A 27,549-nucleotide genomic window follows, 5' to 3' on the forward strand; every position below is an offset into this window, starting at 1 on the left:
ATGAATGTGACATGCCATCCCACAAACTAGATAAACCAAGACTATAACAAATAAACAGAAAGAATATAGGAGTACAGTACCGTTACAAGCAAAGCCCCAGAGCATACACTAATACAATATATCCACAGAAACCTTAAAAATATAAATATCTACATAAAGGAGTTAGTTTTATACAAAGAGTTGTTTTCTATAGATAACTTGTAAAACTGAACCCAATATCCCATTAAATGTGATCTCAAATTTTTAGGATCTGTGGCACGAACTCTACAAAGGACTTTTGTATGGAAGAGGAAAAAAAACAATTTCAGGTAGTTAATGACTCATTTTCAAAGGGTCCTACATTATATTCCTATTCGTGCATATCAGATCAAGATCCTTACACATTGGATTGAAAATAAAATTCACACCAAAAGAATATCAAATCAATGTCACTGAGTTTAACCATTCGTATTCATCTCATTGTCCTCTAGTAAGAGAGACATAGTAGACAAGCATTGTAAAGTTTCAACTCTTAATTTTCTTAGCCTATGGTTACTCTATTTATTTATCTTTTTCAAGTTAAATAGTGGGATTTTTCGACTTAACACTTTCAAATATCAGGAAGTTTTATGTACTTACTTGGAGTTGAGGATCCAATGAGGGGGGTTTCGTATACGAACTGAGCTTCAATTTCTTTCTCTGGCTTTTCAAACTTCTCAGGACTTCTTGTTTGGTTAGATGATGGAGAGGTATTCAGATTTCCAGTTTCAGCACCAGAAATCAACTTTGCAAACTTCACATTTAAAATAAACAATACATCAATTCTGGTTTTATATATATAATTTGTACCTACTTTTCTTTTTTCCAGTAGTTAGGATCAGAATATTGAAGAATAAGAAGGGATATAGAAAGAAAAAAAATTGCTAGAACTAGTGGCAAAATAAATCAATTTTACTAATCAAAAAGTAATTTCAATGATAACATAATGAGGAAAAGCTCATTTACTAATAAGCATCTGCTATTGAGTGTCACTGAAAACGGTAATCACAGGCCAAAAAAAATAAAAAAATAAAAAATCCCCAAACTCTCAGGTGGTAACTAGCCAAAAATATTTGAAAAATATGTCAGAAGACATTTTTGTACTTCCTAAATATCTTTTCAATATCATTCTAAAAAATCAATATGAAAATGTGACAGACTCGACCTTGTTGATAATATCTGATCACTTTAAGCCTTTATATAGCAAATTAACTTCTATTTTGGATACCGTATTAATAGCAGAAGGTAATGAGGATGCATTACATTCTTAGCACCATCAGTTAGCTCTAAGACTTAGGGTAAATGACTTGACCACCAACTTGGTGATTTCTGCTGCAATGGAAATAAATTCTAAAAAACTCAGGTATAAACTAGTCAAGTATCTTTGTCCTAGAAAAAACAGCATAAGTTTACATCTGCTGTTACCTCCAACATTTCCAAAGACAGATTTCAAAAATATCCTTTAGTTTTTAACATGTGACATCAAGATTTTAGAATATTTTCTACCTGGTAAGTGCATGGCACTGTTGATAATTAGGACATATCCCCTGGCAGCCGCCTGCTTTCTACCTCGTGATGAGCTTCATTATGTGCTTGCTACTGACAAACGCACACTGAGCTCAGTATCATTTTTAGGCAGATACCTGTTTGAGGGAGTCCTTAGGTTCCTGTTTTCCCAGATATATTTTCTTAGATTCAGCTGTCAGATCATGATTTTCATTTTCTTCTTTCCCTGGAGATCCCATAAAGACATTAAGAGGACTAGAATGTAATACTGAAGTGCTTGAAGCTACTGGATTTTTTCTTGGAGGAAGGACTGAATTCAATTGTGGTAGAAACTCAAGGCCTGAAAAAGAGGAGAAAAACACTATTTGCATATGATTTTCCTTAATCTTGGATATTTAAGAAAAACACTTAACACGACAGACAGGCTAATATGGTAGAAAGATATGCGATTTGGATTCAGAAAGCAGGTTCCTTTGTCAGTTCTACCCCTTACTTGATGTATACAAAATCTTGGGCAAAAATTGCAAAAGTCTGTTTCCCGATCAGTAAATGTGAATAACGATATCTATCTCCCTGAGAGGTGAGACTAAAAAGTGATATTATATGTAAAACTACTTTGAAAATTACAAAGCCCAATGAATGTTTTAGTCAATATTAATAGTTTTTGATAACTGAAAATCATAAATTTGCTATGTATCTGTAATATATCTTGGTAGTCAGCCTCTAAGATGGCTCTGAATGATCCCTGCCTTCTGTCATGGATCCATGCCCTCGGGTAATTCTCTCCCTTTGAATGTGGGCAGGACCTAGTAACTTACTTCCAACAAAGAGAATACAGCAAAAATGGTGGGATATCAGTTCCAAGATTAGGTTACAAACATGCAGTGGCTTCCATTCTGATGCCATCTTTGACTATCTTGCTCACCAACTCTGAGGGAAGCCAGCTGCCAAGTTGTTAGTTGCCCTGCAGAGAGGCCCACAGGACAAGGGACTGATATCTTCTACCAAGAGCCACATGAATGGATTGAAGTAGATCCCTGTCCAGTCAAGCCTTAATATGACTGCAGCCTTGTTACATTCCGATTAAAGCATCAAGAGACACCTGAAGCCAAGGGCACCCAGCTAAAGCATGCTCAGATTCTTAACCCAGTTATGAGATGATAAATGTTCTTCTAAATTTTGAAATGTTGGGGTACTTTGGGGGTGCCTGGGAGGTGCCTTCCATTAAGCATCTAACCCCTGGTTTTGGCGCAGGTCATGATTTCAGAGTCATATGATCAAGCCCTGTGTCCAGCTCTGTGCTCAGTGCGGAGTCTGCTTGAGATTCTCTTTCCCTCTTTCCCTCTCAAATTAACAAATAAATCTTTTAAAAAGATGTTGGGGTAATTTGTTACATATCAATATATAACACAATATCCCTTTTCATTTTAATAAAAATACTTCTCAATAGGTCTTACCATCTTTGCCTATGGATTCATCACCTCCCTTGCTAACCACAGCATCTATAATAAAATTAGAAAATCAAATTTTTAAAATTGTGAAAAATAAGCCATAGCAACTTAAGCTTCCTATTCATTCCCCAAAGAAGGAAAATCTGAGTGAAGTAACAGCTGGGACTCTATAAACTTCCCTTTTTATTCTTTTCACTTCATGCATAGCAACAAATATGAAGAGTAATTCTATGGTATAGAATCATTTAATGAGACAGCAAGGTATACTAGAAAAGCATTACAGTAGGCTCCAGAAATCTATAATCCAATTCTGCCTATACCACTTAATAGCTCTATGACCTTAGACAACAAGTTTTTAATACAATTAAGCTTCAGCTTCTGCATTTATATAATGGGAAAAATGTCCTGACCATCTCACAAGATTGTTTTGAGGATCAATTGAAACAATGTCAAAACAGTTTGTGAGCATCACAATGATATCAAAAAAAATAAGATTTTATTAGTATTCATTTTAATGGCAGAATATGTATAAGAACATTCCAATACTATAATACTTTTCATTTGCAATTAACAACCAAAAATGGCCTAATTCCATTTTAGCAAATTAATAGAAAAATGGGCACAAGTCATAAAAAAAGTCAAATGGCCAATAAATTACCATACATGATTATCATAGTAGTAGGAGTATCACCCATCCATCTATCTGCATGTGTGTATATATACCTAGTAATTACACAACATGCATACACTTTAAGAAGTTATTAGCTTTCTGGCAGAAGTATTATTTAAAAGATGAAACTGAAGCACAGATTCAGCCTTTTACCTAAGGAGAGTCGCATTCTTGAAATCAAAACATAAATCTCTTGACAATGAAAACCAGTACTGTATTTAGTATACATGTTCTTTCATTAATACTATGAAATGCTAATAAATGAAGGGCATATAGCTCAAATTCTAATCATATTTTTAAAAAAGTAAAGAGGAATTTCTATCCTTTATTCATTTCTTTTAAAAACCATTAAAGAGAATTTCATTTATAACTCAAAATCCTTTCAAAAAGCCCCTTCCCTACATTCTTCAATTCAAAAGTTACCCCAGGGGTTCTCATAAGCCAAAGCTTCCAGATGGTTACTAACCTCCAAAACCTTTCTCAACTCCAGCCCAAGCCACTTTTCCCTCTTTTGCCCATATCTTTCCTCTCTTTTTTCTTTAACTTTTAGTCTGATCCCTCTGCATCCTGAAAGAAAGGAATCCTTCCTCTTTCATTAGGTGGAAGATAGAGAAATCTGACCTGGCAATTAGAGTAGTCATTTTCAGGCCATGGTACGGCAGAATACACTAAATAATTCTGTGCCATCACATATGTATGTTTTCTTTCTGATTATGAAATTAATTGTAGAAAGTTTGGAAAAACAGACAATTTGAAGTAAAAAATGAAATTTTATAAGATCATGATGTAACAATTTAAACATTCTCCTACTGTTGACATTAAAATATGCTCCAGAGTTCCACTATTATTTAAAAAAAAAACAAAAAAAAACAGTACATACAAATCTTTGTGAGATTCTCTAAACAAGTTATTAGGTAAATTTATAGAAATGGAATTAACAGGCCAAAGACTGTGAATGCTTAACCTGCCAAATGATGCTCTAGAAATTTACCCATATTGTTAATAATACTGCTATTAGCAGTGAGACTACCCAATTAATGAAACAGTATGAATATTAGTATCAAAAAAACACAGCCAACCAATGTGCCTAGTTCATATAGTATGAACAATGATATATAATGTTTCTATTTATCAAAATGGTAAAGTTTTTAAGTTTTTATTTTCTTTTTAGTAGCAACATCTCCCAGCAATGGTGTGTGTGTGTGTGTGTGTGTGTGTGTTATTTTCACATAGTGTAAAAGATGAGGCACTCTATCACCCTGCCATATTTCTCCATGAAAACAATGAATAAATATACCAATTAGGTATTAATAATCAAAAATTTTTTAGGTTAGAAAGATATGTTTTTGCCTATCAAAAATATCCAAGATTTTGAGATTTATTTAGAAGTAGATACAATGAAAAAACTGCCTATGGAGGCAAAACTTCCTTTAAGAAACTTCTGTGGAAATTAAAATGCTAACTTGAGAGCTATTTGCATAGTTCCCATGTGAAAATGACAAGCATATACTTCAGAATGGTAACATCTGAAATATCAGGGCAAAGGAAAAGATACCACCCCAGGGACTGAGAAAATTAGCAACTGTCATAAACACAGTCAGACTGAAGCTATTACCCACATCTTTTAGCTAGAATAAAAATGTAATGACTGCCAGCAAAAGAACATGATCCTCTGGTCTGAACAGACTTACCATCTCTAATAGGTGAGAACATGTCACCTAAACTACTTTTTCTGGTATCATCAAAGCTGAAGAAATCCTGATTTTTCCCACTGTCCGTTTCCTTAGATATAATATCAGTGTTTATGCTTCGAGGCAAACCTTATAGGAAAATTAGATATAAAAATAACTGTTACTACATCTGAATGAATGTACCATAGAAGCTAGATTCTAAAAATTAATGTATTATGCATATATTGGTAATATTACAACTGTGAGCACCAGGAAAAGAAAACAACATAACAACAGCTCAGTTAACCATGATTTGCATGGAACGAAGGGCTTCTCAAAAGCAAATAACCTACTTATTTAAGTGATAACACCTTATTTTAACCATTTTGGTGAAATTCTCCCAAAACGATTTATATACTTTGCTACCCTCTTAAATACTGAACACAACCAACTTCTGTTGTAACGGGCTCCTTTTATGAGCATCTACAAATGATTAAAAAAGTCTCTAAGGCATAGAGCACAATGCCTACCATAGAGCAAGATTCAAGTAATGTTAGTTCCTTTCCACAACTGTGGTAAATGGATCTCCTTTCTCCCTCTTCTGCCTTTTCCTCCACTAACTGTGGAAGCTTAACCTCGCTCTCAGTATTATCGACCTCGGATGACTTTACTAGCCTCAGGATAGTTTACTAAGAGTTTCAAAAGAAACCAGAACACTAAACTCATAAATAGCATAGTAGACAACACTGAAGAAGTGTGCAGCAATTTATTTTCCCTGCCAGTATACAGTGCAAGGAATTTGTAAGAGGAACTCTGTGGGCTGAGTAGCTTCTTGGTCATTTTTGGGTTGAAGAATGAGTTCTACTGATTCAAGAGCTGTGATGAAAGTCTGGTACTTTAATTGGTAGCATGTTACTGTGTTACATTTTTTAAAAAGGCTTATTTTGGGGGGGGCAGAAAGAGAGGGAGAGTATCTTAAGCTGACTCCCCACTGAGCTGGAGCTTGAATTCAGGAATGTACAACCCTGAGATCACAACCTGAGCTGTCAGATGCTCAACTGCCTGTACCACCTGTACTACATTTAAAATAGCACTTTATTTGCCTTCTTGGTCCCAAATGAAAACTGAAAAGCTGGGATAAAAACAAAGAACAGCGAGCATATCCAAAAATGTCCAAAACTGGCAAATAAAATAAACTTTTCTAGTAACACCTGATAAAACGTTAAAATGTTACTGAACATTTGTACATCATTGTCACTGAAGTGTTTACATCAAGAGTTAAACTGTTAAAAAGGAGAAATTTTCTCTCCTTCTAGGTCTTTAAACATGTATGAATACGTAACTTTAGCCTCTGGAACTTTAGGAAAGAAGTTTGGTATCATTTGAAAGTAGCGCTAAAGACATTTTTTACTTCTTAAACGAGTGTTTTCCTACCAAAAATGAGCATTAGCAATAGTCTGCAGAGGTTCTCTATTTTAAGTTTTCATTTAAATTCCAGTTGGTTGGGGCGCCTGGATGGCTCAGTGGGTTAAAGCCTCTGCCTTCGGCTCAGGTCATGGTCCCAGGGTCCTGGGATCAAGCCCCGTATCGGGCTCTCTGCTCAGCGGGGAGCCTGCTTCCTCCTCCCTCTCTGCCTGCCTCTCTTCCTACTTGTGAACTCTCTCTCTGTCGAATAAATAAATAAAATCTTTAAAAAAAAAAATTCCAGTTGGTTAACATACCATGTAATATTTTCAGGGGTACAATATAGTGATTCAACATTTCCATGCAACACCAGGTGCTCATCACAAGTGCACTCCCTTATCCCTATCACCTGTTTCACCCATCCCCCCCCCAACTATCTCCCCTCTGGTAACCATCAGTTTGTTCTCTATAGTTAAGAAAAAGCAAAGAACGCATCACAATTCCAGACTTCAAGTACAAAGCTGTACTTCTCAAGACAGTATGGTGCTGGCACAGAAACAGACACAGAGAGATCAATGGAACAGAAAACCCGGAACAGAACCCACAACCATATGGTCAGCTGATCTTTGACAAAGCAGGAAAGAATATCCAGTGGGAAAAAGTTTCTTCAACAAAAGTGGACAAGAACACGCAAAAGAATGAAACTAGACCACTTTCTTACACCATACACAAAATGGATTAAAGACCTAAATGTGAGACATGAAACCATTAAAATCTTGAAACCATTAAAGTGTTAGAGGAGAACATAAGCAGCAACCTCTCTGACATCAGCCATAGCAACTTCTTTCTAGGTAGGTCTCCTGAGGCAATGGAAACAAAAGCAAAAATAAACTACTGGGACTACATCAAAATAAAAAGCTCCTGCACATCAAAGGAAACAAAAGAACTAAAAGGCAACCTACAGAATGGGAGAAGGTATTTACAAGTGACATATCTGATAAAGGGTTAGTATTCAAAACACATAAAGAAATTATAAAACTCAACACCCAAAAAGTAAATAATCTAATTTAAAAATCGGCAGAAGACATGAATAGACATTTCTCCAAACAAGAGATGCAGATGGCCAACAGACACACAAAAAGATGATCAACATCACTCATCATCAGGGAAATACAAGTCAAAACCATGAGATATTACCTCACACCTGTCAGAATGGCTAAAATCAACAACACAAGAAACAACTGGTGTTGGCAAGCATGCGGAGAAAGGCGAACCCTTGTGCCCTGTTGGTGGGGATGCAGTGGTTGACACCTTTAATAGAAGTAACGTGAACTTTTTTCAAATTTCAGATTCATTTTACGGGAAGTTTAAAATAACAGTAATAGTAATGATGATAACTGTGATGACAAAATTAGCAAAACCATAATTTTCTGATTGCCTATCATGTGCCAGGCACTTTGATACATTTTTCTCTGGTTTTCACAATAACCCTAAAAGTTAAATATTATCTATGGAAGAGAAAATAAGAATCAGAGTGGTTAAGAAAACTCTCCAGAGTTATGCTGGTAGGAAGTCAAAGACCCCAGATGTACACTTAACATACTCTCAATGTTTCAGAAGGGGGAAAATGTGTGTGTGTGTGTGTGTGTGTGTGTGTGTGTGTGTGTGTGTGAGAAAGAGAGAGAGAGAAAGCAAATGATTAAGCAAATATGGCAAAATTTATAAAACAGTGAATCTGCTAAATGGAATACTAGAGCTCAGAAATTCTTTGTACTATATTTGAAATTTTTCTTTAAGTTTGCAATTATTTCAAAATAAAATTATAAACAAAAGTTTCTAACTCTGTGGGTACAGAGCAAACATTCATTTTGTCAAAAACTTTGTTAATCAGCCAACAGTTATCATTAATCAGTGACCCTGCAGACCCAATTCTTGCATTTCCTAATTAATGCTGTCATCGTTACATGAGTTTCCTTATTAAAAACTAAATAAATAACAGGAGACTTCAGAAAGCTCAGAGTAAATGAGAGAAAATTTTGTTTAATTTTGGAAATTATGAGTAGAAGCAACAATAATAATCTTTAAAAATAATGATGATTTTTATAATATAGTTAATTCAATATCTTGGTGAGCATTACTCAAGTTATATTTCAAAATGAATTTCTTCTTCTAAGTATATAGGAATAATATTTGTTTCTGGGAGCTCTTAAATTAGGAATTAATTATTTTTCTATATAATACGTAATGACTTTTATGTAAGGATGATGTAGATACCAACAGAAAATTTATAATGAAGACATATACTTATTACATATTTTTTAAAACCATTCCATACTATCAAGGTTAACAAATTAAAGTTTTGCTTCTACCTGAAAATCATAAACTCACGCTGAGAAGGTACAAGTATTTTTATCCAAGTTAAGTACTTGTCCTAAAACCTTAAAAAGACACACATATGTGCATTTCTAATGAGACTAGTTTGGAAACACAATGGTATATCATATAGACTTCTTAAAAATTTTTTAATTTTTTTAAAGATTATTTATTTGAGACAGAGACTGCATGCAAGTGGGAGTAAGGGCAGAGGGAGAGAGAGAGAGAATTGCAAGTTGACTCCTTACTGAGAGCAGAGCCCAAGGAGTGGGACTTGATCTCACAACCCCAAGATCACTGCCTGAGTCGAAACCAAGAGTCTGATACTCAACCAACTGAGCCACCAAGGTGCCGCTACCATACAGACTTAAAAATATGTTGCAAGTTGACAGTATAGCATAACTTCTTAAAATTAAAAGAAAAAATGTTTTCAGTAATTTAGAGAAAAAGAGTATTCCCTACAGTAAATACAGGGAAGTTTATCATATTACACCTTCAAAAAGTCTAAATGAATTCTTTAAGAACCATTTCATCAATATGATTATCAGAATAGAAGAAATTACTTAAAAATTGTAACACTTTTGTTTATTTTTCTTTAATAAACTACTAATATACTGCTTAATATGTGCCAGGCACTATTCTGCACTTAAATACATTCATTTCATCAACTTACTTTACATTCTGAAATATGAAATAAAAGAAGCCATTAATAGTTTTTGTGACTCAGAGATCAAATCAAAATGACAGCACCACAGAATCATATTCTCTACTGATTGAATCTGAAGACACAACGGAAAGTCATCCAATCTGGAGTGGCATTCAGGATAATTTCTGAATTGGCATTATTCTGTTTTTAAGATAATCAATATTTCTTACAACAAAAATTCAGCTAAATAGAATAAGTACCTTTCATTAATTTTTAAAAAAATTTATAGCTCAAGTTAAAATGGTCACTTCTTCCATGTGCACTATCTACTAATAATTTTACCTAAATACACAAGTGAATTTGAGTTCTAGGTTCTCGAAGAAAGCGGTAATGATCTATTTGGGGTGTTGTGGCGGGTGGAAACTCCACAAACTCTACACAAGCGGCATTTACCTGCTTTGTCTTGAACAGCAACTGCTCCTTTCGCCCCGGCTGTTGTCATGGGCTGTGGTAGAGCCGTGCCAATGGGAGCGGTGGATGCTTCCCTGACGATTCCAGAATTCTGAACTCCTCCACTGGTAGCACTCACATTAATGGCTCGTTTGTTCACAGCTGTGGGCTTATTTGAACAGCCTTTATTTAAACTTGACTGAAATGTAATGGAATATTTAAAAGCTCAGGTTTCTAATGCTCCATACTATACATTAATATTTTATCAATTCCCTGTTAGGTTAAAATTATATATAATTTCCCTTACAAATCCTAAGCCTGCTGGTGGATCTGAGTTTTCTGCTGAACAAAAAAGCCTTTTAAAATATTTTTGAAGAGAGAAATATGAGAATTAAGTACAAAAAAATAGTTTTAAAACCAAGTATCAAATGGCTTTGTATCAAAGTCATTTAAAATGCTTTCATATAAAAATGATTATAAAGTAAAACTACACTGCATTTAATAGACAAAATATGATTTTCATATTCTGAACTGGACTTATTTAGTAAAATCAAAAACAATGAAAAGAAAGAAAATACCTTACCTTAGAAAGAGCAGTGGAGTACTGAAATGCTATACATCGCACAGATGTCTTGTGAGCACTGATGGTTTTAACTGGTGATTTCAACATCCTTAAATCATATTGATATATCTTCCCCCGGGAAGATCCAATAGCCAAAGTGGCTCCATCAGGCATGAAGTCTACTGCAGTTAGAGGGGTGTCGGCCACTAAAGTTTTCACTAGCCTTTGAAAAGGGTAACAAAGTATACCTAGATATGTGAGCCTATACAGGTATATAAGCGTATGTGACATATAGACAGCTATGTGCCAAAACCAAAGTTACTGAGCATTTGGCAAAGTTACTTGAAATATGCATCCCAAATATTTGTGTAAATCATAAATTCAGAACTAGACTTAAGATATTTCTAATACTGGGGCGCCTGGGTGGCTCAGTGGGTTAAGCCTCTGCCTTCGGCTCAGGTCATGATCTCAGGGTCCTGGGATCGAGCCCCGCATCGGGCTCTCTGCTCGGCAGGGAGCCTGCTTCCTCCTCTCTCTCTCTCTCTCTCTCTCTGCCTGCCTCTCTGCCTACTTGTGATCTCTGTCAAATAAATAAAAAAAAAAAAAAAAAAGATATTTCTAATACAACAGCATCTAAAGGAACTGCTGAACACTCCATCCTCTTTCTTCTATTCACTTCCAATTGGTATGTTCCACATTGTCTAGAAGCAGCAACTATTTCTTTGAGTAATTACTACTTCCACAGTGAGTATGACAGACTTCCTGGGTGTTACTCCACAAACAAGGGCTCTGGCCTCAGGGTTAAGGAGGCCCTAACTATCCCCCTTCCATTTATTGACCTGCTCTGGTCTCAAGAGGACTATGACCTTTCGCAGGGGAGCAGCTGCTACTCTGCTCTTCCAGCTGTGCATTTCTTCAGAAAAAGCTAACAGAATCCCTGCAGCTTGATCCTCATCAAGCTTACACAGGGACCCTGAACTGAGATATGGACACTGAACTACTGAAGCTGGGCTCTTCAGACCGGATAGCTCTGAGAGAGAAATGCTTACTGACTTAGGTTCTTGGTAAAGTTCAAAAAGAAAGAATAAAAAGGAAAATTTTTAGAAGAAGAAAGTGAAACAAGTAACAGTAAACGTTAACAAGGACTGACAGAAGGTCCTTCCCTAGTCAAAACATTACCATTTTCTTCCATGCAATCTTTAGATGTTGTTAGGTGTCTTGAATACACCCATAGCACCCTTGTCCCATTTTTTTTTTTTTTAACAGCTAACCAAGCACACCTATAACTGTAAGAAAGCCAGGAGGCACAATGGACCCAGATACTTAGAAGATTGTGTACCCTTTAGCTCTAGATCAGTGGTTCTCAACTGTGGGCAATTTTGCTACTTTTTCTAATATTGGGAGCGCTACTGGCCTCTGTTGGATAGAGGCCAGGGATGCTGCTGAATATTCTCCAATGCCCAGGATAGCCCCCACAAGCGAGAATTATCCAGCCCAAAATATTAATAGTTTAGAAACTCTGCTCTTGAAAATGAATTAATTTTAAGGCAAATTAATCACATTGCTTTTAAAATACACATATCTCGTTGTATTTCTGAAAAAGAATACTGTGCCTTCATGCTAAAATAAAGATATGCAATCATTAACATGCTATCCTCAACATTCATCATCCAGATGTACTCTAAAGAATATCCACATCTCATGTATTTTTTCCTGCATGGGAAGAAAAAGAGAAAATTCTATCCTTTTAGATACCAAGTACACAGACTTAAGATCTCCCAAACATTAATCAGAGGTCTATGCAAATCACAAATGTCTGCTAATGAGATAATAGTTATTTGTTACTAAATTAAGAAATGATCATGTCACACTTACTTCTTACTTGAAGTGTCGTAGAGAATGATTCTTTTATCCAAGCCTATAGTCACAAATAGCAATTCATTGACAGGAGAAAAACAGATGCCTGAAGCTGGAGCTTTATGCGTACTGTCAAAGTTATGGTATGGACTCTGACTATTCACATCCCAGAGAGTTACTATTCCATTATCCGAAACACTGCCCAGTAGTGATTTCTTAAACAAGGAGTACTTCAAGTGCCGAACAGACTGTAAAGATAAGAATAAATTTTATGCAATTATAAGCATTCATAAGAACATTTTATATAATATAAATAATGGCAACAGTCAACCACACTAGTCACAGGGGATTTAGGACTTTCTGGTTTATAGAGTAACAGGTTTCAACTATGACAACCATAAAAATCACTTAGTGGACTAAAAGATGATCCTAATACATACCAAAATTCTAGTAATTAAATATTTGTCATTATTTTATTATCTTGGAATAGAGTTACCTCAACTTCCCCTTTTGTAGAGAAAAAATAAAACACGTTGAGATTAACTATAGTAATTCACCAGGGTTAGGAACACCTACCATAATAAAAGGCCCAGTAGCTAATCACAGCCAAATCACGAATAAGAGAACACTGACAGAGAATAAGCAATATTTCAAATTTATTTTCTCTACATATTTTAGATATTTGGATATATTTTTTGAATCTGTGCATTTGATGTACTGGCAATTTAGCACCTGAAGTATTATAAAAAATTAACTAAACCACAAAGAAAGAAATGACAACACTCTAGAGTAGGAATGGACTGTATCCTTTCAAAAGCATCAGCCTGAGGGCAATACTGGCCTTTCTCTACACACGCATCCCTGGGGGCAGTAGAAACATTCTCTCTTTCTAGTTTCTGCTGGATCAGAATAAACAAAGATCCAGTTTGAGTAAATAGATCTTGAATTACACCTAGATGAATTTTATCTACTTTTACTAAAATGTTGCTTTCAAACATGTGTTGATATTATCACTTACTGAGCTGAGGATTAAGTATCTTATATTTAAGCTAATTTTTCCCTGCATAGAAATAGCAATATAAGTATAGAAATTAATAGTAGAATCCCTAGTAGTGGGAAACTGGTTTTCGAAGAGTTAAGTTTATAGTTTCAAATAAAGCAGTGAATCAGGCTCCAGTAAGCAGACAGTAGCTATATATATAGGTTCCAGATAAATCTGGCACAAAACAAAAGTCAAATCTGAAGGGGTTTTTTTTGTTTTTTTTCTGTCTAATCTATCATACTCCAAAAGCTTCTATATACCACTAGAAAACACACAGAAATCACAGCTTCTATATATTAAAAACTCATATACTACCTATTTCTAAGATTTTCAAAATAACATATATCAGTCCTCAATAATAAAAATATTTATGAATAATACAAAACAAGTTCTGTCTAAGGAGACAAAAGGAGTATTTGTTACCAGACACCTTAATGTTAAGATAATTACTGTGGTCATGCATTAAATACGGCTCTTCATTTTGATACAGTTAGAGTACAAAGAGAAAATATTGACTTATATTTTGCATTTTTGTTGAGGAAAAGTATATTCACTCCAACAGACAAATCTTTCCTCTGGTCTACACTCAAGGAAAAATAAACTACTGGGACCTTGACTATATAAAAGACATAGAGGGCACCTGGGTGGCTTAGTTTGTTGAGTGTCCAACTCTTAACTTCAGCTCAGATCATGATCTCAGGGTCATGAGATCAAGCCCTGTGTCAGGCTCCATGATGACTGTGGAGTCTGCGTGAGGTTCTCTCTCTCCCTCTGACCCTCCCTCCACCCCCAAGTGCACTCTCTCTCTTAAAAAAAAATAAAAAATAAAAATAAAGACACAGAGATCCTTAGTGAATTGCGATTGTTTATCAAGTCACATATCAACCTAGCAAAACATTAATTTAAAAAAATTCTGTAGCACATTAAGAGTTTATATACTTATGGTCCCCCATATAATCTAAATTTAGATTAAATACAAAAGCAGAACCTTAAAAAAAAAACAAAAAAACCTAACACCATAAAACATAGATCTCCTAGATTCATGAAGTACACAAAATTCAATCTCTTAGCCACAGGATTCCTACTGGAAGGTGGTCATCCAGAATCTATTTGAATATAGCAAGGAACAAGGAGCTTACTACTTCATATAATGAGACTTTATAAATAATTAAAAATGCATCTCTTGATTAAGTCAAAACCTAAATTCTACATATTACTTCATATTCTGTCGTCCTATATGACAACCCTTTAAGAAAAGAAAAAAGGCTAACAATAACCATAAATCTTCCTCTCAGATAACCTGGGTTCAAGCAGGGTCTCAGCCAAACTCTGTAGGGTCTTGGGTAAATTACTTAAACTCTCCAAGTCTCAGTGTTCTCATCTACAAAGCAGAAAATGCTCTTATTTCCCAGTCAAAGTTGTTCTAAGGATTAAACAGACTCTCTGCACAGAGCCATGTGCACAGCAGCAGTAGCCACTACCCTCACAGGCTCGTGACTCATTCTTCATTGTTTATATACCCATTTGACCATCTGCTACACATATTTTTGTAAAAGACCCTTAATCAGCCAAACTAATTTCTTTAAATGTCTCCCCTCTATCCCTCGGATACATTTCTGACCTTTCTACAGCTATTAAATCATCATGTCTTCAGAGTATCATTAAAAGAGTACCCAATGACCTGGATAAATGAAATATTAGTCTACTAAATTATATTTAAAATAAGTACTAATACATGTTAGTATTACCAGCCCCTACCTGGTTCCAGATTCAAACCATTTCTAAGAAAAAAAAAAAAAAAATTGCCAAGAACCTTATGAAAAAATAACCCTGTAAGCAGCAATGCCATTTTTTCATACAATACTATTATTATTATATAAGAGTGCATATGCTTGTGGAGACATATATGTTTCTAAATATAAAAAGTACATCACTTACTATAGATCAAGAGTTGGCAAACTTTTTCTTGCAGGGCCCGGCAGTAAATATTTTACAGTGTTGTACTGCGAAAGCAGTATAAATGAGCATGGCTGTGTTCCAATAAAACTTTATTTATAAAAGTAATGGCCAGCTATTGGATCATAGTTTGTTGGCCCCACAGTTTTCATAAATGTTTGCAAACAAAACATGAGGTATCTAGGTAGCTTAGTCAGTTAAGTGTCTGCCTTCTGCTTAGGACATGATCCCAGAGTCCTGGGATCCAGACCCACAGAGGGCTCCCTGTTTATCAGGGAGCCTGCTTCTTCCTCTCCTTTCTACTCATGCTCTCTCTTGCTATCTCTGTCACTGTCTCTTTCTCTCTCAAATAAATAAATAAAACCTTACACACACACACACACACACACACACAAAAGAAGAGGAAAAAACCATCCATAATCCTACCACCTACAAAAAAACTGGTTAACATTAGTTTTGTTGTAAATAAGTCTTAGTTTTATTGTTTAAATGTTTTTCTGTGTGAATGTATGTTTGTGTGTATTAAGTATAAACAGAAAACCTGGGATCGTACTTTATTATTATAAAGTCCGCAATGTCATTAATATTTTCTACTACATGATTTTAACAGCTGGATAATACATGAATATATATCAATTTATCTAAATAATCCAATGTTGTACATTTAGGTTATTTCTAATTTCCAAGTACTCTAACTACTATCACTTTTAAAAACTGCTAATTTATCAGAGAATTTGTATTTCACTATTGTTCATGCTTTAAAGGTTCTTGGTTGAAAAATGCTAAGTGACCATCTGTCTTCCTTCTTTTGTGAATTGCACATTAATCTACTTCTCTTATTTTCTATTGGGCTATTAAGATTTTTTTAAATACCAATTTGCAATTGATCTTACTATAATAAGGACATTAAAGCTCTCATAAGTATAAATATTTTCCCATTTTTCTTTCAATTTTGTTAATTTTTAAAAATATTGCTTTTTTCAGCTTTTAAGTTTTTATGCACGTAAATTTATCAAATATGTCCCCCTAACTTATAACTTTGTTCTTATACTTAGAAAAGCCTTACCTTCACAGAGATAAGAATATATATTCACACATTATTATAGCTTTATAATCTCTAATACATATTATAGCTTTATAATCTGTAATGTGTGTACCTAAATACATATATATGTAGATATACATATATACTAGACACTATATATAAATATATGTATACAACAGATACTATACATATGTGTATAAACACATACACACATATAAATATACACAGTATTCCTTCAACTCCATCCCCTCCCTCTTCTTAAGTCCCAGTGTCTTGTCTCAAGCACTAATCAACTATCACTGGAGGTACTGCCCACTTCATTCTCAGTGGCTTCACACTGCTGCAGCAATAACCTCTTCAAAACTAGAAATCTGAACATATTTGTCTTGCTTAAAATCCTTTTAACTCAAAGACTCTGAGAAGTTAGTTGTCACAAGTGGCAGGTTTCTGAATCTCTCTGAATTCCCCCATTCGTGTGTGTGTGTGTGTGTGTGGGCGTGCACACGCACGCACACACACGTGCACACACATGCAGAAAAGACTTAACAAGTAGGCCTGGACTGCCTATCCTTAGAAAGTCCTATATCTCAAGGCTGGCCTTTGGCTGGTGTCTGGGATTTGGGGAAGTTTTCCACTACCCTAACTGATAAGAGCAACTCACTGACTGATAAAAGTGACTCACTGTGCCAAAACTATTAGCATGTAAGATATGGTTTATGACTGGACCATGGCTGAACAGCTGTTTTCCTTCTGGGAGTTAGAAATTTCAATATATGCTACAAAGAGGGTGCCTAGGTAACTAGCTCCACTAAAAACTCTGGGCAATGAATCTCTAATGAGCTTCCCTGGTGGACAGCACTACATACATGTCACAATTTGATGCTGGGGAAATTAAATACATACTCTCCACTGAGAGAGGTTGCTTCGAAGCTTACACCTTGTTTCCTCAGGACTTCACCCCATGTGCCTCTTCTCTGTACTGATCCTACTTTGTACCCTTTCACTGTAACAAATCATGGCCATATGTATGATTATATGTTGAGTTCTGTGAGTACGCCTAATGAATCATTAAGCCTGTCCTTGGGGATTCCTGGTGCAGTGAGTTTAAATAACTGAGAGTGTATATGTGTGTGTGTGCGTGTGTGTGTGTTTTTTACAGACAGACAGCAAAAGTAAAATCCCATGAACATTTACAACAAAACTAAACAATCAGGGATCCCCACAAGCTCCAAAATACATGCTAACAGGTCAAACAATTAGCAGCCACAAGTCCTTCCTAGTATTAGTATCTATGCAAAAGGAGGTAGAAGGCAGTAACAGGCAATGTGAGACAGCTCTGAGAATAGGAAAGCCCCAAATAGCCAATAGGTATTAAAAAAAAAAAAAAAAAAAAAAAGCATAGTGGCCAATTTGACAAGCTCAGCTGAAACCGGGAATATCTGTGGACTGGTGGGACTATACAAAGGTCTACAGAAAAGTCTGAAGAGCTAGAGAAGTTCATCTGCAATGAACTCCCCAAACTGATCGGCTGAGATGCCTTCCTACTAGGTCAGGGCACCACACTAAGGAGATGCTATTAGGAGTGTCATAATAGGAGTGGACGCAAACCTAAACAGGATGGAGTCAACAGAGCTGAAGGGGAGCTGAAGGAAACATACAAGTCAGTCAGTGGAATAAAGCTAGGCAACCTCAGAAAACACGTCATCATTAAAACAAACAAAACTAGCCTAAAACAAGAGGGAGCTTATAAAGCTAAAAAAGACACCCTAAACCCCACCTCTGTGTAGAAGTTCAGGGAGACTAACTCCACAGATAAATCCTACATGAAGTTATTATGAGAACAAGAAGAAAGGCACTTTCAGGAGATGACCAGCAAGAAAATAAAATGATACAAGACATTAAAAACAATATAAATCAGAATTAGAAAACCTAGAAATGAGGTGTTAGAACTTAGCAAAGAATTAGAAATTTAAAAAGTCTCTTCAAAAATGAAGGCTAATTTAAAAGGAACATAAGAATGAATAAACAACAGATAACACCTTAGAGACAGGAAAAAAGGAAGGAATTTTTGAAAATTAAAAATAAGGAAAAAGTTAAAATGATTGGAAAGTAATAAATCAGTGAAGATAAGATGATCTAATAAAGAAAAAAAAAACATACGGAAAATAACAAATACTAAACACAGTAATTCAAGAAAACTTCCCTGAAAAAAAAGATCTGAAACTACATAGTAAATGAGCACACCATGTCCCTATGAATAGAAGACAGAGAGTGATCAATACCAAGACACAGTCTAACAAAATTACTGGACTTTAAACAAATATCTATCTATCTATCTGTCTGTCTCCTTTGGACATCTAAGAAAAAAGAAACAAGTGACCTCTAAGGAAAAAAGTACTTAAATTATTATCAACGTTTGAGACCAAAAATAATAGCAGTAACACACTGAAGTTCCTCAAGGGAAAAAAAATGTGAGTCTGCTACTGAATTACACCAAAAGAGAATTTATGTCAGAGAAAAAGTCAAAAAGCAGAAAATACATACTATGGAAACAATATTAATATAGGTGCTCACTGTGATTATAAAACTTTGGAAAGCACCTAAAATATAGGAATGCTTAAACTGTGGCATTTGGATAATGGGATATTATGGAGCCATTAAAAAATTATGGTCATTAGGGTGCCTGGGTGGCTCAGTAGATTGAGCATCCGACTCTTGATTTTGGCTCAGGTCATGATCTCAGGGTCATGGGATCCAGCTCTACATGTTGGTCTCCACATCAGCAAGATGTGGAATCTCAAGGAGTCTGCTTGAGATTCTCCCTCTCCCTCTAGCCCTCCCTACCACTCATGTGCACTTTCTCTCCTTAAGATAAATAAAGAGATGTTTAAAAAAAAAAAAAAGTTATGGTTATGAAGACTAGTAAAATGAGAATACCTGGGATGGAACACTACAGTGAAAAAGGCAGAAAACAAGACTGGACCAAAAGAATGATTATAATTGTATGGAAGGAAGACAGAGCTATACGTAGAAACATTGCAAGAAAACATTCTTCCCATTACAGAAAATTTGGAAGAGCGATATAGAAGGAAAAAAAAATAGCCTTTAAAAAGTATCTACATTAAAGATATAGATTAGAAGTTTATTTTATGCCAACATGTCAATTATAAAACTGCTTAAAGAACATACTATATAGGCTAGACAAATATACACATATATTAAGAAAATACATGGAGGACATATTATCATGCAAACATTATATATCAATGTTCCTATATAACATCAAGGAGGCCACTATTCTAAAAATAAAACTTTGTAGTCAATCAAACTCTGAGTGGTAAAATTCAGGTATAAATGTAACTGGACAAATAAGTTAACCTAATTGAAATTAAACTCATTCTTGATAAAATAATTATTATTAAGTATAACTAGTAATTATTTACATTTACTGGATTCTGTACCCAAACAGGGTTACTAATACTCAAAAAAATCTATACCTAATCTATACCTAAAATGTCAAAAATTACATTGAATAAAATTAACTTATTTAACATATACTGAAATACATTGTATTTATTTATTTTTGAAATACATTATACTTAAAATCTCACAAATAGCCTGCTGCATTTAAAGATAATTTTTAAGTCTAAGGAATCATTAAATAGATCTACTTTGTAACTGCTTTGAAAAAGGCTGCGGTTTGGGAAAAGCAACACAGGTTAACCTATTTGTGAGCCCACTGCTGCTGAACCTGCCAAACAGCAACACGCAGTTGTAATCTAGGAAGTCTGTCAGCCCTGGCAGTTCTACACTCCCTCCCCCAGGGCAGAAAGACACTAGGACCCACATAAAACTAATAGCTTCATTTCAGCTCAGACACTTCAAAGTTAAGATCTAAATATATTCAAGCAATGTCATTTCCAATATGAGATCCAGTATAATACAGATTCAATGACACTCCAGGTTTTTGTCACTTCTGCTAAGAAATCAACTTGATGATTTTTAAATATTTCAAATTCTTGATTGTTCATAGAAACAAAAATTAAAATTTTTATTTTAGGGTGCCTGGGTGGCTCAGTCAGTTAAGCGTCTGTTTGGCTCAGGTCATGATCCCAGACCATGAGATCCAGTCATCCTCCCAGCGTCAAAATCAGGCTTCCTGCTCACCTCAGTGGGGAGCCTGCTTCTCCCTCTCCTGCCCCCACCCCCACTTGTGCATACACATGTGCACGCTCGCGCTCTCTCTTGCTCTCTCACCGAAATAAATTTTAAAATCCTTTTAAAAAATAAAATTTTTATTTTAATCATTAGATGTGTCCTATCTACTATTTTTCTCAATACCCAGACCCTACCTGTAGTAACTGATCATCATAAAAACTGGGCTGGCTAATGGCATATTTGAGTTGAATTATGTCAATCTTCCGAAAGACTTAAAATTTTTATGAACATTGTCTAAATTTAAGAAATGAATATTTAACACATTTGAAATCTTAAATTAATTTTAAGAGATCTAAATGAATGCTCAAGTAACAATTCTATGTGTCTAGTCACCAACAGATAAAATACACATATCAAAATCATTCGTAAGGAAAAAAAAACACTCCAGATTTCAGTTACAATGCTTGTAAAAGGGAAAGATAAGTATACAGAATCACGAAAACCTGACTTTCTTCACTAAAAAAACTGAAACTGCATAGTTACACAGTGACCAAATGCTATTTCCTAGTCCTGGCACTCTGTGTTAAAAGTACAGAGGGAAATGAAATAACATAATACACACAACATATACAAACATTTGTTCATGGGAAGGGGGAAAAATTAAAATACTCCAGTTCAATTTCCACACTTTCTTTAATTCTTTCCTTTTTCTAAGTCAAACACACAAAACATGATTACTGAGGTCAAGTTACAACAGGCAAATTAGCAGGGGGTTGGAAGGAATACATTAAACCTAAAGATACTCAAACCAGTTTGGGAAAGTAAATCATAAAAGTTATTTTAATGATTTAATATGATTATTTATTAAAAGCTCACTGACGTTCGCTGATCCCTTACCAAATGTTAGGAATGATGCTAAACACACTCAGCATCTCATGTAGCCCTCAAAACAAACAAAATATAAGATTCTACTTAAAGTATATTCTCATTCTCACTCAACAGATAAAGAAAAGGAGGCCTGAGAGTTAAATAACTTGCCGAGGTTCACACAGCTAGCTCTCCAAATAAATGTGTACCTACAATACAGAACTATATTGAAGATTCTATGGAGATGCTGACTTGTGGTAGCAGGAGGCAGAAGACACACAAAAATCTCAGGTGACCTAACATAGGAGATAAGCCTACAGCATTACTGTTTTCCTCAACTAGAAGATAATGTAAATTCAGTTTTGTTATGCAAATAATCAATGAAAATCCTTTGAAAACCAACTATACAGTGACCTATCTATCACCTAGAATTTTAAAATATCTTGAAAGTGACAAGAGAACACCGCAAAGTTTCCAGAAGCTTTGGATTCTGAAATCTTTATACATTCAGCTGCTTCTGAGCTAGAAAGAGATCCCAAAGAAAACAGAGCTACCACTCTTAAAGAACAGATCTTCAAAACAGTCAGTTAGAAGTCCTGCAATCTAAAAGTCCTTACTTGTAAAATGAAAAATGAGAAAATGAAAAATGAAAAAGTTTGTAAAATACATCTCACAAGTGAGTAGCAAAGATTAAATGAGAAAATGTAATATAAAGCAGTAATCACAGTGCTTGAAACACAGGAAATGGTAGTAAGGATTCTACAAAGGTGATAGCCTCTGCCCAGAATGCTCTCCAAACCCTCTCACTACCTACAGTCACCCCAGTGGCAACAGGATGGTCTTTGCAATGAATAATGCTGACGTAAATATACACCTGTATGGAAAGCTGAATCCTACATCTCCCACTATACACAAAAATTAATTTGAAATGGATGATAATAGACATAAATGGGAAAGGTAAAACAATAAAGCTTCATCTAAAGGGAAAACAAAAAAAGGAAAACAATAAAGCTTTATCTAAAAGAAAACAAAGGACACTATTTTTAAGACCTTGGGGCGAGCAACATTTTTTCAAGAGAACACAAAAAGCAGCATCTGTAAGTGAAAGTGATATACTAGACTAGATTTCATTAAATTTAAGAACTTCTGTTCATTTTTTAAAGAGGCATTTGAGTTAAAAGGCCAGCTCTAGACTAAAAGAAGATATATGCAACATGCATATCCAAAAGATTACTCCATCTGGAATATAAAACTATAAATCTATCAGAAAAAAACATAAGTAACAAAACACAAGGAAGAACAGACTTGAATAGTCACTTCACAAAAGAAGGCAAATGAAAATACACTCAACACATCCAACATGCAGAAATGCAAATAAAAATCACAATGAGATACCAACACAACCATCAAAATTGTTATAACTAATAAGATAAACAATACTTGGTATTAGAAAAAATGTGGAGCAACTGAATCTCACCAACATTGCTGGTAGAAGTGTAAAATGTCACAAGCACTTTAGAAAGCTTTTTGGCACCTTCCAGTAAAGTAAAGCACAAAGCCTATGCTAAGACCCACGCCAGGTCTTAGGCGCTGCCTAAGCAAGTTCATTCCTGAGTATTTACTCAAGACAAATGAAAACATATCTCCACAAAAAGACATACACAAATAATATTCACAGAAGCTGTATTGTAACAGCTAAAACTAGAAACAATGCAAATGTCCATCAACAAACCGTGACATATTCATATTATGGAAAATGACACAGTAGTAAAACAGTATGAGCTACTATTCCATGCAACAAGGCAAATAGTGAAGACTAGAAGAAACCAGACACATCCAATTCTTTTAAGAAATATGAGGTAGTGCCTGGGAAGGGTTAAGACGGAGTCCCGCGGTGTGCCAGAAATGTTCTATATCTTGTTCTATACCTTCTATACCTATACCAGAAATGTTCTATACCTTCTGGTAGTTACACAGGTGTATGCATATATAAAAATTCATCAAGCTATATACTTAAGATGTAGGCACCTTATTATTTAAATCATATCTCAATTTTAGAAATTTAAATACTCTGCACATAATAAAGCCAAGAGCAATAACTAAACTTAACGTTTTCAGAACTATTCCTTCGTCTTTTTTTTTTTTTTAAGATTTATTTGTTTATTTATTTGACAGACAGAGATCACAAGTAGACAGAGACACAGGTAGAGAGAGGGGGGGAAGCAGGTTCCCCGCTAAGCAGAGAGCCTGATGCAGGGCTTGATCCCAGGACTCTGGGATCATGATCTGAGCTGAAGGCAGAGGCTTTAACCCTCTGAGCCACCCAGGCGCCCTGCTTCATGTCTGGTTTTAATCAAAAAAACAAACAAAACAAAACAAACAAACAAAACTCTCTAGCAAGATAGAATAAAAACTGAAATATAAGAGTACACATGGTAGGTATCTGATCTAACTTTTACGTTACTAAAAAGTCAGCCCAGAACTTTTAGTCTAAATGTGTCATGCTTTTAATATATCAAAAATCTTAAAAAAAATTGGAAAGGAAGAAAGAAAATTAATTTCCTTAAAATGCAAGACATGTGAGCACTAGATTAGATTTTTTTCACTATAGTTCCAATGCTTAGGCTTTATGTCTCATTATCAAAACACAAATAACCAAAAAAGGAATGACAAAAACAAAATATTACTTCTTGCTTTTATGACAATATTAATATGTTCTCTGTGGCAAATCACTTTATCCACATGCATAAAATGCAGAAAGTGGAATTACCTGTAAAGACTTTCTTTCAGTTCAGGTTTCTAGGATTCTGACATTCAAATAATCAAAAACTCTGATTAGCTCCTCAAATGCCTTCCAAAATATAAGCTGAATCTTTGGTCTGGCATTCAAAGTTCCACATTAACACTAGGCTCATACTTATCTTTCCAATCTTTTTTCACATTGGCTCTATATAGAAACGTATGTGCCTTCCTTAGTTCTTTAGATTTCCTACATACAAAATATCCATCTCCCAAAGTTCTGTATTAGCCTATTAAGATCTCTGTTATCTCTGAATCCACTCACATGTTTATTAAGGATCTTTTCCATATAAAGTACAAAGCTGGATAATGGTTGAGGACCAAGAAACAAGACATGGTTCCAACTATAAAGTGGGAATGTAAAGAGCTAAATCCAATATTAATTAGAATCAAGTAATTAGCAAAGAAGCCAATTTATACTGTAGTAAAACAAAATAAAAATTTTTTAAGTATTAGACACAGATGAAATCCTCCCTCCTTCACTCTTCCCTATTGTACTCCCAAGTGGTTTTCTCTAACTGCTCTGAATTACTGTAACATTATTTCATATCAATCATCTATATCATTTTTATGTTTACCCAATACATAAGAAACTTGAAAAGACTTTTTTCTGTTTTTAATATCCATTAAATTTTCCTCAAACACTAAATATATACTATTCAAATCATGATTTCAAAAACTGCTTTTCAAAAGTGAAGAGCTCCCATATTTTATCCAATAATAGTTTAGGCCAAAACGATTATAATAAAAAGTAAGAATTAAGAGATTGCACCTCATTGGAAATTTCTGTGGAGAATATCACAGAAAGCTAGCCAAGACTTAGATTTCTTAGATTTCAATTAATTGAATTAATTCTTTTACAAATTTTACAGACAAATATTACATAAGGAAAAAAATTACTTGACTAATTTTCCTTCATAAAGTTTCCCTCACTACTCCTGTATTAACCCAAAAGTCCATAAATAAGCTTTGGGACTTTCACTATCATATATTTACACAAAAATCAAAGCTCAATTAACCATGTGCCTAAATACGCTCAACCATCCACATCCACCAAAAAGCATTTATGAACAGAAGTATCTGTCTTGTAGCTGACATAATCTGAGCTATGATAACTGTGATGTTATAAAGATTAATATCCATATTTCAGATTTAACCTACCCAAAAGCTGTTTATATTTTGTCATATACAGCTATATTCTAGGAGCATATTCAATGGCATAACTGAACTCATGTAGGCAACATAATCTAGTATGAATTACCTTGTTATTTGAACATTTTTAACCAATACCATTAAAAAACAGCTAGCTCTAAGTTTTTTAAGCAAGCTAAATGCAAATTTAAAATGCTTAATTTTGAAAACTTAGAATCACTATCTTATGTAAGATAATTCAAAATCTACCTCATCAACTCTGATTTGAATAAATATAAACTGTACCTGGTTACTGCCATGGCCAAAAGGAGTACCAGATAAATTAGTGGTTACACTGTGCAAAATAATTTCACCACTGAGAGATCCAGAAGCAATGTAGCAATCATTCCAATTATATGTGACACAAGTTACTTCATCTTTATGATCCTGAAAGAAAGAAATGAAAGTAAGTACACTGCCACATAACCTTCACACGGCACATATTCATGTTTTTCTAAGTTACATTTTTTGTAAATATTATGTATTTGTAAATTTAACATCTACTTTAACATCTTCCTCAAATAACCTAAAAAAAATTCCTCAAATGAGTAGGAAAATATTTGATCAACAGTTATGAAAACTAAGTCTCTGTTCTTCTCGGGAAACAGAGACTTAGTTTTCATAACTGTAATAATGAGCAGGCACTTTGAAACAAAAGACAAAAGGGAAAGGTAATTTTCTAGACCGCATTATGTCTACCTTCCACTGACAAGTAACATTTATTCCAAGTTTACTATTATGAGAATCCCTGGCCTTGAGAGAATCATGGTTCAGTGAAAAGACAGGACATTTAAATTAACCTGAAAATGGCAGAAGGAATGCTAGATGAGTAGTAGAGGCAAAGTGTCTTAGGAAAGACAAAGAGGCATGACTGTGACCTGAACTGACAGAAGCAGCTGTGGGGAAGACATAAAGCTCTAGTTCGACAGTAAAGAAAAAATAAATGATAAGCAGGGGAGGGGGAAAGAAACCAGACACACGAAATGGAAGACAGCAAAAACAAAAGCTCCAAAGCCAGAATAAGCAAGGCATAGCTGAGACACAACAGCAGTTGTTTTCATTTGCTGGGAACATTATGAATTCTTATTCAACCTTAGAAGAATCCTGGGAGGCAAGGTCACTTTTCTCATTTCATGGACAAGTTCACTACATGAGGCACAGAAAGGTTAAGAAATCTGTGCAAGCTCACATAACTACTAAGTGGCAGATCCAAGATTCAATTCCAGGTCAAAGCCCAAAGCCTATTTCCCTCTCCATCCAAGGCTGTCTCCCAATCCAAAGGGAAATCCACTTCGAGGAAACAAAACTGGTTTTAAACAAATGGGGTTCACAAGCACTGTATTTTCCAACATCAAATTAGAGATATCTAGCAGGAACACAGAAAAGTGATCAGGGTTAGAAGTATAGTTTTTAACAGTTTGCTGTTTTATCTTAATAATATAAATAAACTAACTTTTGTATCTAATAATTAGATTAATTAATATCAAGAAAAGGAGCTATAATATTCTACTTATAATCCAATGTTTTTAAATGGTCCCCTGAGCATGTCTACAGGCATCTTTACACTTTATTATACTCTCTTAAATAAAAAAAAAAAAAAAAACAATTGCTATCCTGAGGAAAAAATGTCTGATGAGAAGGAAAAAAAGCAGATATTTAGTGCATCGGTCCCACTTGGAAAATTATGAACATGAGGTCCAATACAATTTCTATGACTTTATAATGAAGCAGGTATCCTCCTTATTTTAACTGTGGAAAACAAGCTATTCAGTAAATATTCAGTAAGCACCTACCAAGTGCCAGAAATTGTGTTTCCAGGGAGAGCACCGCAGAGAAGAGACCCAAAGGTGAAAGATTAGATTTCCCACTATCACAATTACTCAG

At 34.8% G+C, this 27,549-nt stretch overlaps 1 protein-coding gene across 4 annotated transcripts in view; it reads right to left on the minus strand.

Annotated features, from left to right (window-relative positions):
* The window catches only part of NEDD1 (NEDD1 gamma-tubulin ring complex targeting factor), a 48,281-nt gene that overhangs the window by 9,944 nt on the left and 10,788 nt on the right, over positions 1-27,549 (minus strand). For 3 of the 4 annotated variants that reach the window (XM_080812307.1, XM_080812308.1, XM_080812309.1), the window contains exons 5-12: positions 25,912-26,052; positions 12,626-12,855; positions 10,772-10,973; positions 10,192-10,387; positions 5,337-5,465; positions 2,982-3,026; positions 1,662-1,864; positions 619-772 (exon numbers count right to left, since the gene is read on the minus strand). In XM_080812307.1, coding sequence (XP_080668433.1) covers positions 619-772; positions 1,662-1,864; positions 2,982-3,026; positions 5,337-5,465; positions 10,192-10,387; positions 10,772-10,973; positions 12,626-12,855; positions 25,912-26,052 — 1,300 coding nt within the window. The remainder of the gene's footprint in view (positions 1-618; positions 773-1,661; positions 1,865-2,981; positions 3,027-5,336; positions 5,466-10,191; positions 10,388-10,771; positions 10,974-12,625; positions 12,856-25,911; positions 26,053-27,549) is intronic. The other variant, XM_080812310.1, reaches the window with a different exon arrangement.

Source organism: Martes martes, assembly GCF_963455335.1.
Source record: "Martes martes genome assembly, chromosome: 8".
Lineage (NCBI taxonomy): Eukaryota > Metazoa > Chordata > Mammalia > Carnivora > Mustelidae > Martes > Martes martes.